This window comes from Chlorocebus sabaeus, chromosome 7 (assembly GCF_047675955.1).
Source record: "Chlorocebus sabaeus isolate Y175 chromosome 7, mChlSab1.0.hap1, whole genome shotgun sequence".
Lineage (NCBI taxonomy): Eukaryota > Metazoa > Chordata > Mammalia > Primates > Cercopithecidae > Chlorocebus > Chlorocebus sabaeus.
In genome coordinates, this window is record NC_132910.1 from 127379131 (window position 1) to 127397974 (window position 18844).

General features: G+C 34.2%; 1 protein-coding gene across 1 annotated transcript in view; it reads right to left on the minus strand.

The window, feature by feature from the left end:
- Nucleotides 1-18844, minus strand: part of VEGFC (vascular endothelial growth factor C) — a 121272-nt gene that overhangs the window by 28443 nt on the left and 73985 nt on the right. Inside the window, exons 2-3 of the mRNA XM_008000329.3 lie at nt 12276-12489; nt 10490-10680 (exon numbers count right to left, since the gene is read on the minus strand). Of these exons, the coding sequence (XP_007998520.1) occupies nt 10490-10680; nt 12276-12489 (405 nt within the window). The remainder of the gene's footprint in view (nt 1-10489; nt 10681-12275; nt 12490-18844) is intronic.

Sequence of the window (18844 nt, forward strand, 5' to 3'; positions counted from 1 at the left end):
AAGTTGTAATAATACAATTCATTATGGAGTCTGATGTATACTTTAGGCATATAATACCAGCTGCTGGTTTTGGAAAAGATCAAAAGAACATATAAAAACGGTAATTAAGCAAGGCTGGCAACTGGAAAAAACATCTGACTGTATATTCTGTAAAACTATAATAAACAAGAGGAAATGGAAAGTGTTTCCAACTGAGAAGTTCCCAGTTGTAATCTACTGGCATTCTTTAATAGGAATATTTAATAGTCAGTTCTCACCAACAAGAATGGACATCAAATAAAGCCACATTTTGAAACAATAGGTTGTTTACAGCAGCATAGCAACGGCTGTAAAGCAACAATTCCTACTTGTACTTATCTTGCAGGCTATTCAAGAAAAAGGGGTAGAACTTCCTTACTGAGAAGATCTTGAGTTATAATGTAGTACTAAATTCTAAGCAATGTTTGTGTGGACACGAATATGACACAAAAAATGCCTTCCTCTAAAACACCATTATATCCTAAATATAGCCAGCTTCTCTTCAGAACAAATCTCACTACCATATTTAATTTAAATATAAATACCTAAACTTTAGTCCATTAAGTACATATATATGTACCCCCTGAAGAATATGATGAATAACTGTGAAATCAGATTTTAAAACTACACAACATTTAAAGAAATAATCCCCCCAAATGGGAAAAAGTCTTAGCATTTTGACTTAGCATTGCAACCACATGGCTAGCTATAAAAGGCCTGTGGGACTTAAATTGGGTTTGGGAAAGAATATGGAATAACAGATAGCCTAACAGATTTAAATCTGTTACTGAATTAATTTTAACATATTGTTATGCATAAAAAGTATACACAGTACCACAATTAAAATAAAAACCTCAATTGAAGAGTTTTAGAAATACTGAACAAAATATGTGAATCTCATTGTACCTTGGATTGGAAAAAAGTGGCATTTTTCACAGATGCATTAATTATGTTCTTAAGGCAACTGTTATTCTTAAAGAAACTTCTGATAACTGGTACTGGTATAGAGTTATTTTTCCACATCAGGATAAAACCTGATTTCTAACAACTGTGCTTGCCAAATATTAACTTGCTAAAGATACAATACAAATCACGTTCCACTTGCTGAATGCATAGGAATGTAATAAATTAATTTTCCAGACTGCTGCAGTATTCTGTTTAACTGATGGAAGAAATATCTCTGACTGCAGTGCAAAATAATACCTCTAATTTCATTATATAGTTGCATATTTCACTTAGGTTTAAATATTTTTTGTTGTAAAATTTTATGAAACATCCAACTTAACTATAATCAAGCATGTCTTTCCTAATATACATGCTCATATTATTGCTTTATAAAATAATGAAAAAGAAGTAGCTGCTTGTTTTTAAGATGGCAATGTAGAATTTAAAATAATGCTGCCTCTATATATCAGAATTAGCTCATAGCGACCTAGCTTCCAAACTAAACTGGCTTCTTTAGTCGGGCACTAATGAACACAGCAAAGAACTTCTAGTTTCTTGAGCTTGGTTTAACCCCACCATTTTCAAGGAGACTCCAGAGATTGAGTTGTTTTTCTTTATTCTTTCCTAGATTTAGTAAAATATATAAGGTAAATACTAATATTCAAGTAACTTTTTAATCCAAATGTGTGCCTCAAAAGCAGATGACTTTCTTCTGTTTTCATCACCAAATAATTTATCCCCTGCAAAATTCATTTTCTACTTTTTGCTTATATCTCTTAAATATACAACTTCTCATAAGAAAATATACTCAAAGTGTATGTTTATGAAAGAGGTGGAAAAGACATCCAATCTACTTAACTTTTCAAAGCCACTTAGATATTTGTGTGGAGAACTTTGAAGCAGTTTTTATCGATTAGTACACTTTGGAACGCACAGTGCATATGTTTTTACTTTTCCATGAACAGCTGGCTTCCTCACACACTCTGATAACCTCCCCTTCACTGAGCCCCATAAAAAGAAAAAACATTTCTATGAAGTATCTATAAAAAAACTTGAGTTTAACATTACCTAAGGTACATTGTCCTTACAATTTATATCATTCCAATTGGTGACTTTGCTACAAAATGTGCCTGGAACTCTTTTAACAAAATGAAAATTCCTTTCTTTTTAACCTTAAGAATATATAGCAATAAGAAATTTCCTTTTATATTTGAAGGAAACCATCACACACTCCCATTCATATTACATTGATAATGCAATAAATTGAATAAACTCAGGAAAAGGTTCTACTTAAGTACACGTTTGCAGAACTTGGAATATTAGTAACTATGTGGGAACACTGCCTTCTTGCTTTCAGAAATTTTATGCCTCGACCTCCCTTGGTTTGTAAACATCCCGGATATGCATTTCCATAAGCCTTTGTACTTTTCTTGCACAACACTTAAACTACTTTTAATTACTTGATAAATGTTGATTTCCCTTGCTAATTTGTTAGCTCTATTAGGGCAGGATCTATACATCATTATATACCTACACTTCGTGCATAGTATGCTTTTAGTACCTAGTATGAAGCACCACAATATGCACTTGCCTAACTGAATTTAAATTAAAACTATTTGCCAGGTGCGTGGCTCACACCAGTAATCCCAGCACTTTGGGTGGCCGAGATGAGTGGATCACTTGAGGTTAGGAGTTTGTGACCAGCCTGGCCAACATGGTGAAATTCTATCTCTATTAAAATACAAAATTAGCTGGGCATGGTGGTGGGCACCTGTAATCACAGCTACTTGGGAGGCTGAGGCAGGAGAATCGCTTGAACCCAGGAGGTGGAGGTTGCAGTAAGCCAAGATCATGCCATTACACTCTAGCCTGGGTGACAAGAGCGAGATTCCATCTCAAAAAAAAAAAAAAAAAAAAAAAAAAATTATCCTTTATACTATAAACAAAAATGTAAGTGAATCCTTTGGATAGGAAAAGGGCATGATAATACAAATCAGCGAGGACAATGCAGGGCACAGTCAATGATGAATGTTAACTTTCCCTTGGTACTGATGTTTGCTCTTCTCTTCTGACACATGAATGCCCTAAGAATTAATAAGCACACCAGGCTTTAAATGACATTTATCAGAATGATGCTTCCTCCCAGATCTATATTTAAAGACCTAATCTTTCTTATAAAATTTTAGAATTATACATCAAAACTTCTGGTATCTCCACCTAAACACTATTCACCATTCAGGCTCTTTCAAATCAGTATATTCAAAATTTGACCTTTGACCTCAAATTTGTTTCTTTTTATTCACATATTCATTTTATTCACTTCTAAGCGTTTGCTATGTGCCAACTACTGTGCTATTGTTCGGTGTAATAAGCAAACACAATCTTTGCTTTCATGGAGTCTACAACCTATGGAATAAGGCTGGGTGCAGTGGCTCATACCTGTAATCCCAGCACTTTGGGAGGCAGAGGTGGGCGGATCACCTGAGGTCAGGAGTTCTAGACCAGACTGGCTAACACAGTGAAACCCCATCTCTACTACAAATACAAAAAATTAGCCAGGTGTAGTGGTGCACACCTGTAATCCCAGCTACTTGAGGGCTGAGGCAAGAGAATCACTTGAACCCAGGAGGCAGAGGTTGCAGTGAGCAGAGATCGTGCCACTGCACTCCAGCCTGGGCGACAAGAGTGAGACTCCATCTTAAAAAAAACAAAAACCAAAAAAACAAAACAAAAAAACCACCTAGGGAATAAAACAAAGATAAAACAATCTGAGAGACAAGGTAACGATGCTAAGAGACAGCAACAGTGGATACCGTGGAAGCACACGACAGAGTGTTCTGGAAGTTACAGCAACAATGGATGCTATGGAAGCACATGACAGAATGTCCTGGAAGTTACATTTACATTCAGGCCTAAGGATGAGTAGAAATTAACTAGATACATTGAGATATGGGAACAAGTGTAGGGAGATGTTTCAAACACAGAGTACAGCATTACAATGCTGGAGGTGACAGATATTGACATAACCCAAAAAGTGAAAAGAATTTGAGTCTTAGTGGTAAGTAGTTTTTGCGGGGAAAAGCATTGACATTTGAGGCTGGACATTTAAGTAGCATCCAGATCACTGAGGGCCCAGGAAATTAAGTTTAAGGGATTTTAAGAGTTTCATTCAAAACACTAACAACTTAGAACATTTGTACCAATCAATCTGACCAGATGCTGGCCTGAGCAACCCAATCAGAAAAGACAAGCTTATCACAACACTAGTTGAATGCTGGCTCCATCCCAAAAAGGCAATGTTATCGAGGAGTTTTTAGCAGTATCTGACCTAGCGTTAAGAAAAAAAAAAAAAAAAAAAAAAAAAATCACTGCTAAAAAGTGGCAAATGGATTGGAGGAAAGGAAGAATGGAGGTAGGAGACCAGTTATTAGGCTTGTCCAAGAGGAGTGGTCTAGGTGAGGGGTAAATGTGGCCTAGATCAGAGTGGGATTAGCAGCATGGAGACACTGGATGGGTCCTAGAGATGTTTGCAAGGTAGACCGAATAGCAATTAGTTTTGGTGAAAGGAAGAATAACTTGGCTTGACCAACTGGCTGAATTATGATGTCATTGACTAAGACCGAGAATACTGGAAAAAGAAGAGGATTCACTTACTTGCTTATTTGTACAAAGTGGTGGGGAATAGGTTGTAACTGTCAAGTGAGACAGACCGACTGGTCTGAGGGAAAGCCAAGGCACAAGGTTGAGTGGACAGTGGAGAAATCAGCAGAGAAGCCTACATTGGAGGGAAAGGTTTGGGAAAAGTAAAAAAAAAAAAGAGAAAACACAAGGAGAGTTCCAGTCTGGAGAGAAGGTGTCTTAGGTCAGAATTCTCAGGAGAAATAGCATATTTTTGATGAACTACACATTTTTAATTCTCAAAATCTTCAAATCTTTAAAAAATGAAAATGACACAATAAAAATTATTGCTAAATTTTAAAATATGACTGATTACAGATCAGAATGTATAAATATTGTGATTATTGCAAGTATATAGCCTACCAAAAGGATAGAAAAAAACTAAAAAAAAAAAAATCAACCAATGACAAAAAGCAGACAAACTTCAGAAATTTCTGATTTTTCACACAAGCAGATGATGGGGAAGAAGCTGAGAAAATGCATATCAACATTATAAATTATTATAAAAATAAGCCTAAATTCTGCAAAGCTTGGAGGTGAAAGAGATGAAATACAGCAAGAAATGATTCCATGTGATCTAAAGTAGACAATTTTCTTATAGCAAATATTTGACGTTTAAGTATTGAGTATACCAGGCAAAATTATTTCATCTATATGCAGCTTACATTTAACACTAAATGCTCATCTTACCCCTGGCCCCTTGCTATTTCATTTTATGTATTTTATTTTATTTTATTTTATTTTATTTTATTTATTTTATTTTATTTTACTTTGAGGCAGGGCCTGGTTCTGTCACGCAGGTTGGAGTGCAGTGGTGCGATCTCTACTCACTGCAGCCTGTGCCGTCCAGGCTCCAGCAATCCTCCCACCTCAGCTACCTAGTAGCTGGGATTACAGGTGCACAACACCAGGCCTGGCTAATTTTTATACTTTTTTGGAGAGACAGGGTTTCACTGTGTTGCCCAGGCTGGTCTCCATTTCCCAAGCTCAAGAGATCTGCCTGTCTTGGCATCCTAAAGCACTAGGATTACAGGTGTAAGCCACCGGGCCCAGCCAAGCCTTGCAATTTCTAAAGCCTAAACCTCTCCAACACCTCCCTCTTGATGGAGTAATTTTTATGCTACTGAGCATACACACCTTCCCCTGAATAAATACTTTCACTCCAATACTCATTGGGTGAATTTGACACCTAATTAGACCAACACAGATAAAGAATATGCAATGGTCGCAGAAAAACCACTAATGGTTAATGGAAGACTAAATTTACTTACTTTGCTTACTAACAATATACTGATTTTCTGTTTTCCAAGTTTACATTTTACCTAAGGTATGCTTAGGTATCTATTTGGCCCACAGGTAAATTATGCATTTATTTGGTCAACCAATAGTAAGAAAAATGTACTGTTGGCTTTTGCTCATATTAACTAATGAATGAGAGAATAAAGAAGAATTTTATCCCTTATCTGTAAAAGAAACAGATACATAGTAATATATATTTTTTATTATTATATATAATGATATATTATATATACTACAATGTATATTATATATACTATATATACTATGTATAGTAATATAGAATATATTATATTATATATTTATATATAATTATATGTATAATTATATATGTATTACATATTTATTATAAAATATAATTATATATAATTATATGTATAATTATATAATATATAGTAGTATATATTTATTAAAATATATATTATATAATATATAGTAGTATATATTATAATATATAATAATATACATTATATATTATATATTACATTATATACTATATATTATATACTATATATTATATATTACAGTATATTATATAATAACATATATAATATGTTATTATATATTATAGTATATTATATAATATATAATTATATATTGCTATATTACTATATATATGTTTCTTTTACAGATAAGGGAGAAAAGATATATATATGTATATTTGTATATACATATATATGTCTATGTATACATAAAATTTTATCTTAGGTTTGAGGGTACATGTGAAGGTTTGTTACACAGGTAAACTCATGTCACGGGGGGATGTTGCACAGATTATTTCATCACCCAGGAACTAAGCCCAGTACCCAATAGTTATCTTTTCTGTTCCTCTCCAAAAACAGATATTTTTTAAAAGATCAAGCTAAATTGATAGCATAAACTTTTGTTTGGCAAAAAGACTCATTATTTGAAAATTATACAAGTGTGTTAATCAGCTATTTTATTATTATTCATCTTCAAGGCAGCAGTTTTAAAGCCTGGTTTAAAGGGAAAATGCTAGGGGTCAGGGAATCAACACCCCAAAACTGTGGGGGAAAATGCTGTGGATATGTCTATATTTTCATTTGTTCTCATGAAAGGGTCCACAGGTTTTATGTGGTACTAAAAGAGATTTGTGCACTGATTCTGTGGTAGGCACTGGATAAGTAGTGAACAGACCTGTTTTTGCCTTTGTGGAGGAGGGAGACATTAATCATGTAATAATGACTACATAATTATAAACTATGTGATTACAGGCCATAATAAATACCATTTTAAAAGTATGGGAAACTATAAAGCATTTACTACAAATATTGGGTCTAATCTAAATAGGTCAGAAAGTCTTGCCCGAGGCCTTGCGGAAGCCACTGGACACCCAAGTTGAGGTCTGAAGAACTAGCACCTCAGGAAAGAGGAGACAAGAAGTCCAGGTTAACTAAATGGTGTGTGTGCCAAGGCCCAGGAGCAGAGGAAACACGATGATGCCCAGGAATTGGAGAAAGCCTAGAGCACTGGAAGCACAGGATCAAGAATCATTACATTAGATGATGCTGAAGAGGGGCTATAGGGTAGAGTTTGCAGGTTGTGATAAAGATGGGGTCTTTAAAATCCTGCATGTTCTCATTTATGTGGGAGCTAAACGAGTGGATCTCATGGAGGTAGAGAGAAGAATACTGATTATCAGAGGCTGGGAAGGGGAAGGGTAGGGAGGATGGAGAGAGGATGGTTAAGGGGTACAAAAGCACAGTTAAATAGCAGGAATAAGTTTTAGTATTCAACAGTACATCAGGAAAATTGTAGTGAACAGCAATATATAGTATATTTTTTAAAAAGCTGCAAGAGAAGAATTGTAGTCTTCTCAACAAAAAGAAAAGATCAATGTTTGAGACGATGGATATCCCAATTACCCTGACTTGATCATTACACATTTTGTACAGGTATCAACACATCACACAAGACCCCAAAATATGTACAACTATGATATATCAAGAAATAAAACCTTTAAAACAGATTTTTGTATTATTTTATGAGCAATGGGAAATCACTGAAAGGCCTTCATGCTGGAGACTGACATCAGATCTGTGGGGTTTTTTTTTGTGTATTTGAAACAGGGTTATGCTCTGTCAACCAGGCTGGGAGTGCAGTGGTACAATCCTAGCTCACTGCAGCCCTGAACTCCTGGGCTCAAGCAATCCTCCTCCCTCTGCTGCTTCAGCAGCTGAGACCACAGGCATGAGCCACCATGCCGAGCCATAGATTTGGATCTATGTTTTTAAAAAATATGCTTGAAAGTAATTTACAGAAAAGATTTTGAAGAAAGGAAACGGAAGGAGGAAGAGCAGAGAGAAGGCTATGTCCTTAGTTGGAAAGAGTATCCAAAGCACCTTGGTTTACTATTTGATTTAAATCAAATACCATATTAGGAATATAATCTAGAATACATCATATTGCTTAACTGGATTATTTTAAAATATAAATTAATAGCATTCCAAAAATTGTATATTTCAATTCCTAAATCATCCATATTTATTTTCTCTAACTTTAAAAGAAAATGATATTTTTGTCAAGAGATTCAGTATACCAAAATTCCTCTTAAGGGGTTTGGCTTGAAGATAAAAACAACATTTTAGTTATTAATATGTTTTAAAAATGAATATTACCTTTCAGAGAATATCTGCTTGGCCTAAGTATTTCTATTTAATTTATTTTAAAGTATGCAGTTCTAAAATTTAGAGGATTTTAAAGAATCCTGTTTGATTTCAGGGTTATGATAAAATAAGTATATACCAATAAAACTTGTTAAAGGAGTATTAACTTATTTAGAATAGCAAATACAAAACTATAATGTTTTGTTGTTTATTTTATTGTTGTTTGATAAAGATTCAGGGAGGATAAATGAACTAAGGATAACTTTTGCTATGCCCCATAGCACAATTATATATTAGTCTAATAAAAATATTAAAATTTTGTCCACCACTGAAATATTATCATGTTCCCACAACTGTACATTTTTCTGGTAAAGTTTCTAAATACATGACTATATTTAGAGTCATACTGTTTTCCTTGAGAACACATGTTGGAATGACCCCTACATTATTTTTCTATGCTTTTAGGAAATAATCAGAAAAAACTTCATCTGGCTAAGCTTAACTATGATACTAATAGAAATGATAGAAGGCCCCAAAGCATCACCTTTTAATTTTTTTAACCTTTAGAGTTGAGGCAGAGACAAGCTGAATAGAAAATTTAGTTTTATAATTTATTTTTTGTTTCTTCTTGCAAGTCTTAATCTAAAATGGCTTGTTTCTTTATCAAGCGGCTGAGCAATATAAAGAAACTCAATTTTTGGAAAAAAGAAAAAAGCAATTAATTTCGGTTGTATAATAAGACACTGTCTCCAAACTCAGAGGCCAAATGATCACAACAGTAAAAATTGTAGAAATATTCAACTAGCTGAAAAAACGTAGCTCATGGAATTGAGATAGTAATCTTAACTCTGATTTCTATTAATATTATATTGAAATAAGAGTCGGTTTTATTAGTGAAAACCATGTAGATAAGCTTAAGTTTGCATAAAATTAAAATGTTAATTTTCTGTCATACCACATCATAAAATCAAATCTAACACCACATCTTTCAAACAATTTCATTTTTCATTCTCCAGGTCAAAGAACAGTTCTGAATTTAGCCAGATTTACGTGTGTGAGTCTAACTTGAAAAACAGCTTGGAAAGGCCATTAGGACAACCACAGTTTTGTCTTTCGGGAGAAGTTTGCTTTAGCCCAACCCACAGGACTGGATATCTCCAAACATTTCTGTGCAGAGGCCAGAGGTGCACACGATTTCAAACAACACTCTCACGGTTATCGCCAGCACATACGCGTGTTCCACAGCCAGCCTCCTCTACCACATAAGACCCACAAAGTGGGTTTATGTGTCTGGTCTGAAAATCCCTGATCCAAAGCCAACCTTAAGAGACATTTCCTGGTTATCAGAAGCTCACCATTTAATGAGATAAACTTCCCAGTTTATTCAAAACATCTGAGATCTGGTGTCAGAGTTATTTCCTTTGCTTTCGTCAGGAAGACAATCAATTTGTTCAGTGAGATGACTTATTTCAATACTATACCACTGTTTCACAGAACACACGCATTTAATTTTACACTTTGAATGCATACTTTGCACTGTTATCTCCACCATCCGAGAACTTACCCATTTAAAAGTATTTTATTGCCAAATGAAAATGTTTATTCTTAAAGATCAACACACACATACATACATACATGTACACACATACATATGCATATTTATTGTTTTCTTCATGAGGCTTTGACTCCATTATGTAAGAGTTTGCCAAGCAATAAAGAAAGCATCAATTACTTTCTTTGTGACATTGTATTGTCAAAAACACAAAATACTAAAAAATTGACTTCATTCCCCCAGAGAAAATATAGGAGACCCTGAGTTGAACCAAGTTACTTTAAAGCAACCAGAAGTTTAAGCACATCATCCCTAAAGTGAAAGGTTCTGATTGAAGGGGCTCTCACGGGTAGCAGAAATGGGCAATACCCACCGTCTTGCTGAGGTAGCTCGTGCTGGTGTTCATGCACTGTAGCCCCTCACTGTTGCAGCAACCCCCACATCTGTAGACGGACACACATGGAGGTTTAAAGAAGGTGTTTGTTGCGACTCCAAACTCCTTCCCCACATCTATACACACCTCCCGTGGCATGCATTGAGTCTTTCTCCACTCGTTATCAATACCTGTCAAGTCATAGGGAAATCAGTAAGTTTTATGGAAACCATCAAGATAAAAAAGTCCACAGCAGCTGCAAGTCACTCACATTAGATTTCAGATTTTAACATTTAAGTTCAATATATAACTAAAGAGACAGCTGATGGGATCCTAAATTGACTTGTGAATAAGAATATGATACAACATTGAAAAGACAAGCTAATATTTTCTTAAGCTCATTTCTATAGCCAGGCAATGAGCAAAATTAGCATTATGCTTTATTATAAGTACATCAATATCCCACAACACTAACGTTTGGTTTTTGTTTCCTAGGCAAATGGTAATTTAATATATGAAAGTTTATAAGATGTGCGGAGAGAGTCATGTTCATTCTCTATAGTGTGACCATTTATGTGCTCTCAATGCAAATATAAATATAATTTTATTTTTCTTTAAAACTGAGTTGCATATGAGAAAACAGCTATGGTTTTAGATTCAAGTCAAAAATCATTTTCAGGCAGACTGTTTGGCAACCTTGAGTAATGTCACGGCCGCAGCTGCATTGCAGTGAAATGCAAGGCTATTTTCCACCAACTGGGACTCATTCTGAACTTTCTTCAGCAAAGTCAATGTTTCCTCTCCCTTTTAGCTCTCCTCTGCAATTTTGTTTCTGATGAGTTAGTAGCTCACCTATAATACTGTTGACTTTTTGAATTCTGCATTACAAATGATGTATTTCCTAAGTGTACTAGTTTATTTCTCCCATATTTCCCCTAAAATGGAATTTTTGGAAAAGGACATAAACTATTGGTTATACAACCATGAAGCCATTTTGTTTGCCTTTGTTCTCAAAATACTTTTCAATATCAAACTTTTATAGTGATTAAGAGCTACCAACTGAAGGCAAGTAGGTTTTTAAATTACTCCACCACCCTTTTTTAAAATTTTTTTAATTTTTTTTTTTTTTTTTTTTAATAGAGATGAGGTCTTGCTGTGTTGTTCAGGCTGGTCTCTGACTCTGGCTTCAAGCAATCCTCCCCCTTCAGCCTCCCCAAGGGCTCGGATTACAGACATGAGCCTCTGTGCCCAGTCCTACCCTGCCAATTGATGCTATGACATTTTATGCAACATGATCGTTTTCTGTGAAGCTTTATGCTAGATACCTCATCAGCTTAAGTCCCACTCTGAGCCAGTTATCTATCAAGCAGCAAGGCAACAAGTGGCATCTGAAAAGGCGATTTCAAATGAAGCATTTCTCAATCCAAATCAGATTGGAAATTAAGGTATAATTATTTGATAAGATAAAGAATGTTTACGTTAATAAACATACACAGTGTGTAAAAATATAGCTATCTGTTTTAAAAATTTTCCAATGGCTATCGCCTGAAAACATTAACGTGTGTTGTTATGCATGGACCTTTCTATCTTGTATTTTAAGAAGTCATCTTAGTACTCAAAGTGAAATCACAAAATATTATATTTTGAAGTAATTCTTTATTTTCTATTTGCTTTCTGCTCTAAAGGTGCATTTGGTGATACAAACATTGAAATTAAAGAACCAGGCTGGCAACTTCCACTCGGTTGATATATAAGGCTTACTATATATTTTATTTCCCATACTTACTTTTTAAGATCTCTGCATTATAATGTGCCGCGGCGAATTTTATAGTCTCTTCTGTCCTTGAGTTGAGGTTGGCCTGTTCTCTGTTTTGTTGCCAGCCTCCTTTGCTTAGCTGACACTTGTACATTTTCCAATATTCTGGGTAGAGTACAGTCATGAGTTCATCTACACTGGACACAGACCGTAACTGCTCCTCCAGATCTTTGCTTGCATAAACCTGTCAAAGAAAAATGCAAGATCAATGACTTACCAGCTTAAGGGATTTAGAAACAAATGCACTTTAAAACGGTTAGGTTTCATATTATCTATGCTCTGTTCCCTAACAAAAATATTATTAATTACTCCTAAATTACTTCACTTTCCTTGGTAAAATTATATTTATATTTTAATTTGTATGAACCAAAACAATTAAAAATATATATTTTGTTGTTAGGAAAACAATTTTGTGATATAATTGTAAAATAATTTTAAAGTAGCTTATTTGTTTTCTTCATAGCTTTTTAAAATAATTGGTCAATTTGCATGTTTGAAAATTTATTCATTTGTATCACCCTCCTAAACAGATAAAATTACACTGAAATCCGCCCTAATGCTTTGCTTTATTTTTAGCTACCAGCAACAATACAATATAATTAAGCAGGATGCTTGAGAGTAGGAATTTTACTTTCATGGGAGCTATTTTAGAACAAATAATCACACGAAGAAAGGAATTTCAACAACAATGTCACAGTAAGATTTATATTTTGGCAGAATCTCTCAATATTTCAGAGGAAATTTTATCATTAAGATTAATACCACCGCCAGGTGCGGTGGCTCACGCCTGTAATCCCAGCACTTTGGGAGACCGAGGTGGATGGATCACGAGGTCAGGAGATCGAGACCATCCTGGCTAACACGGTGAAACCCCGTCTCTACTGAAAAAACACACAAAAAACTAGCCGGGCGTGGTGGCGGCGCCTGTAGTCCCAGGTACTCGGGAGGCCGAGGCAGGAGAATGGCGTGAACCCGGGAGGCGGAGCTTGCAGTGAGCCGAGATCGCGCCACCACACTCCAGCCTGGGCGACAGAGCAAGACTTCGTCTCAAAAAAAAAAAAAGAAAAAAAAATTAATACCACCTTCAAAGAAATGAAATAGTTCAGAGAACACTAAATATTCTTATTGACGGCTAACTGCATATGTAAGTGTACTCATTTAAGTAGAATATTCCAAATTATATTTTAGTAGTTACCATATCTACGAAATAAATACAATTTTTTTTTCTAAATTACACTTTAGAATTAGGAAAAAGGAAACTTGTATAGCTTTATCTATCTGCCAAATAAAATACAACATCAATTGTTTATTTTATATTGTCATGATTATCCCAGCTTTTAAATATAAATGTATAAGTAAATACTTTGGACATTGGTTCTCAAAGTTTAGTCGGAATAAGAGTCAAGGAACGAACTGTCAGAAATGCAAGTAACTGTCCCCCACCTCTCCATGGTTTCTTGGATGGATTAAGAACTTACATTTTAACAAATTACAGTTTTCCTATCTAATTTTTGAAGCACAAAATGAACGTATTTGCCTTAAAATTGAAATCCTATTTAATCTGAAAAGCATTTTTCACTTCTATTTTTAACAATCCAAGTTATTCTATGTAAGTGTTTTTTGTACTATATATTTAGAAACATAATCTAATTTCATTTTCTAATCTCATTATAACAGAGCCTCCTAAAAACAAGTCAGTTATGAATATGAAATGTGCTGCTCCCTATTAGATAATGAAGTTGGCTGTGAATGTTGGGTTTACACTTTCACTACCATTTATGGTGTGATTTGAGTATATCACTTAATCTCTATAGGTCTATATTAGAAAAATATTTATATTAATCCATTACTTTCTGAAGTATATGGGATGATTCCTGATATACCACACAACCATAGAAAATCTACTGAATACAGGAAGGGTGGAGGTGGAGAGGAGGTCTTAGTTTAAATGAAAGTTACAAAACATCCTCTCACAGTTTCCCAATTAAACGTTTATAAAATGTTTGCCAAAAAAATCTCACTTATGACACAAAATTCAAAAATCAAAAGTGTTTCAGAATTGAAAAAGGTTACTACTGAAGAGAACATTTATAAAAGTGATTATAAAAACAACACAATACGTGAGGTGATGGATGTGTTAACCTGATTATTATAATCATTTCACAATGTATATGTACAGCAAAATATCACATCATATACCTTAAATATATGCCATTTTTATTTGTCAGTCACACCTCAATAATGTTGGGGGGAAAAAAAACAGTGTACAGGTGTATCTGTGGTCACTGTTACCTGCAGTAAAACATAACAGATCAGTTTATTTTTGTCTGCTTGTTGAATAGCCCTTGAAGAAAAGGAGCAATAGGGACCTGCGTGTGATTGGAAGGTTCCTGGAACTCTCCACTACAAGTCAGCTGGGATTCAAGACAGGTTGTGACCTAGACTGAGCACATCAGATATTCACCAAACTGTTAAGAAAGGGATGATGGTAGACAGAGACTTTCAATTAAGTATTATTTGAAGTTTTAAGGCAAACAAATTAGTATTGTAAAAGTTCAAAATGAGAAATAACTATAACAATATTTATATTTATTTAAAAAACCCCACTGTTCCTCAAAGATCAACTGGAGAAAAACATAAGCATAACATTCACAATAGAGAAAATACAATATTAAAAAATGAAAAAAAAAACAGTAGAAAAGCTATTATATTTAGACTCTTAGGCTGAAAAAGGCCTTTTTAAAGTGAATATAAAATAAAATGAAAATATTTGTTGGCAGAAAACACTGCAAACAAATTAAAAAACAATAAAGTAGGAAATTATTTGCAATATACATAACAGATGAAAATGGATATTATTAAAATATTGCATGAATACACTAATGAAAAAATAAACTGGTGCTTCAACAGAAAGATGGACAAAGAACTTGAACTGAATATTAACAAAGAAGAAATATAAATAATACGTATTGTATGATGGCAAAAGTGAAGGAAACTATAATTCTTTTCAATCCTGGTGGGAGTATAAATTTGAACATCTATTCAAGGAAAATATGGTACTGTAGGTTGAAAGACCTCTCATGCTCCATTTAGATAGCCAATTCACTTTGGAATAAAATTTCCTATCCAACAGAAGTGATATAATTCTGTCAGGTATACGTATAAATTCATTGTGCAGCTGTCGATATAATAGCGAATATATAAAGCAACCTAGCAGACCGGGCACAGTGGCTCATGCCTGTAATCCCAACACTTTGGGAGGCCGAGGCAGGCAGATCAGGAAGTCAGGAGTTTGAGACCAGCCTGGACAATGCGGTGAAACCCTGTCTCTACTAAAAATACAAAAATCAGCTGGGCGTGGTGGCGCATGTCTGTAATTCCAGCTATTTAGGAGGCTGAGGCAGGAGAATCACTTGAATCCCGGAGGCAGAGGTTGTGGTGAGCCGAGATCATGCCACTGCACTCCAGCCTGGGAAATACAATGAGACTCTATCTCAAAAAAAAGAGCAACCTATAGAGACAATAATAAAGAATTGATGAGATAATTTATAGTAAAAACAGAAACTAGCACAGAAAGGAATGTAATAAAACTATACGATGTTGATATAGAAGTATAACTTAGATATGAAAAGAGGTTCATGATATATTCTATGACAAAGTAGGATACACAATTTATATACTACATACCCACAGAAGGATCATATATATATTTAAAATATAATCTTTTCACAAAATAAAATTTATATATAGATTGCATATGTGTGTGCAAGTAGTGTTAAGAGTAAAAGATATGCAACACAAAAAAATAGCTTATCTTCTCTGAATTACAGGATTATGGTAATCATGCTCTTCTTTATATATTTCTGTATTTAAAATTTTAAATGATGAACATATGTAACTTTTTGTAACCAAAACAAAATGTTTAAAGTAGTCATACCTGAGCATTTGGGAGGCCATATTAATAGCTCTCATTTTACCCTTTCATTTACTTCACTGCTCCTATTTCTGCATAGAGCATGCCTTTGATATATTATTTAATTTATAATAATCATTGACAAAAGTAGTCTATGGCAGACAAATGAAATAAAAATGGCTTGAAGATTGAGCAATTAATTTGCTTTTTCTCACTAGACTGTAATTATTATACTGGTGTGGAAGGAAAAGAAGCTTTAGTATCAAAAGACCCGGAAATACCTAATGTAAATGACTAGTTGATAGGTGTAGCAAATCAGCATGGCACATGTATACCTAGTAACAAATCTGCACGTTGTGCACATATACCCTAGAACTTAAAGGATTTTTAAAAAGACCCAGATTTCTATCTTTGCTCCAGATCATATTTAATTGAGTAAGATTAGGCTTCATCTCTTTGAACTTCATTTTACTCTGTAAAATGGAAATAACAGTATCTTTCTCATAGAGTTTTTGTGGTGATCCAAATAGGCATTTGATATACGAGTGTAATATGACTCTTGCAGCCAGAGTGGAATTGTCATTATAACATCTTTAGGAAACAAATGCACAATACAGAGATTATCAGATAAATTGAAATTTTTACACCATTATTCTACCTCAGTACTGTTTAAGTTCTGGGACAGTATTTCTTCAGATCTGTCTTCTGCATTTTCACTCTAAATGACTAGTAACCTAGGAAGTGAGCATTGTCACCTAACTGATAGGGTTGTTTAGTGAATATCTCAGTGAATAGTGACAGGACTGTTTACCACCTAACCACGGCACATTCACATTCACATTCTAGTTTGGAAGAATATGAAGAGGTCCCAGTAAACTAGAATGAGTTCTGAGCCGTGGACATACCAAAATCTTTCAAGTGGAAGTGTTATGCATATGAAAGTAAAGTTCCTTCTTAATGCTTTCTTGATCCTTATATATACCACTGTTTTCTAGAACATTGAGGTCATTTGTTTGAATATTAATAGATTCCTTTATCTTTCAAAGGATTTGGTGCAGTTTAAAACAGAACGTGCCTTACAAATGGATACTAAACTGTAATACAAATTTCAACCAATGTAAAAGTTAATATAATTTTGCATTCCAACTTGGATGAATCAAGTAGGAGGTACTAGTAACTATTAGTAATCGTCAGCATGTATGCATTAGCAAACAGCAACCTATATGATATTCAGTGGAGGAGTCTATGATGCTACGGAAGCCAAAATTGAGTGTGCAATGACGTCAGGGAGCTACAGAGAATCAGGAGTCATTCCCTTCCTTGATTATTCATATGCCTAAAAGGCATTCCCTTCTGACTTAACAGAAGAAGGATGATACAAGATATCTCTTTCTAGGAGTAATTACAAGATGACAAAGAGTTTTGGGGTTTCTCCTGCACTCTATAACTCTCTTTGGGTTATGAAGAGTCATAACATGAGGTGAGCACTTAGGGGAGAATTGACAACTTTATGTTTTACACACATAGTTATTATTTTTTTAAAAACCTAAATTTTCTCTTGTTTCTCTACTTTGACTAGGGGTTGTGCAGATGCCCATTAGGGAAAAGGTGCAAGTGCATGCAAGTTGTCCCACTTGTAATACCCAGAGGGTCAATAATAAGTGCGAAGCAGAAGAGGCATCTGGGATTAATACCATTCATGGTTCTGGACTTGTTGATGAGCGGAATTTAAAAATCTATAAAAATATTTTAAAAATCTATAAAACCAGTGCCAACAGTCTCTTCAAACAACTCTCTTAAGTTAGTGACCATGTTATATATAAATGTGACACATTTAATAATTTTATGAAGTTGAAAATCACATGGAAATGCATAGACTTGAATTATGAAAAATGTTCTTTTACCCAGGAGCATACACTCTTATCAAATAATACTAATCAGAACTGTAATAATAGGCAAGAATAGATCAAAAGAAACATCTGATCACAATATAAGCCTTATCCAAAATGCTTGGGATTAAATATGTTCTGGATTTTGGATTTGTTTGTATGTTTTTGAAATAGTTGTATTTTACTGGTTGAGCAACGTTAATCCAAAAATCCAAAATCCAAAATGCTTCAATGAACATTTCCTTTGAAAGTCATGTTAATACCCAAAGAGTTTCATATTTTGGAGCACTTTGGATTTTGGAGTGTTGGCATAGGGATACTCAACCTGTATCATATTTTCATGAAGTAGCCACAAAGGGTCATAGGCAAGTCTGGTTACTTGTCCGATAGATCTGTATTTTGGTGGAGAGGGGAAAAAATTACCTAATGTTCAAACTGGAAAACAAGGAATGTTTATAAATTTTAACTGTCCATATAATATCTTTAAAAGTTTATGAATTTTTTAACTGTCCATATACTATTTTTAAAAGTTTGACTCAAGTAATACCTCATATTTGAAAACATGTACATTACAACAGATAATTTTATAAGGTAAAGCATAAGGAGGATTGCTTGCTCAAATGGTCAGATTAAGAATATAAGAAATTTACTAAAATGTTTTAAAATGAAATATTTATCATAATTTTCATTATACACATCATCTCTGTGTCCTAAGAAAACAAATAATAAATTGGCAT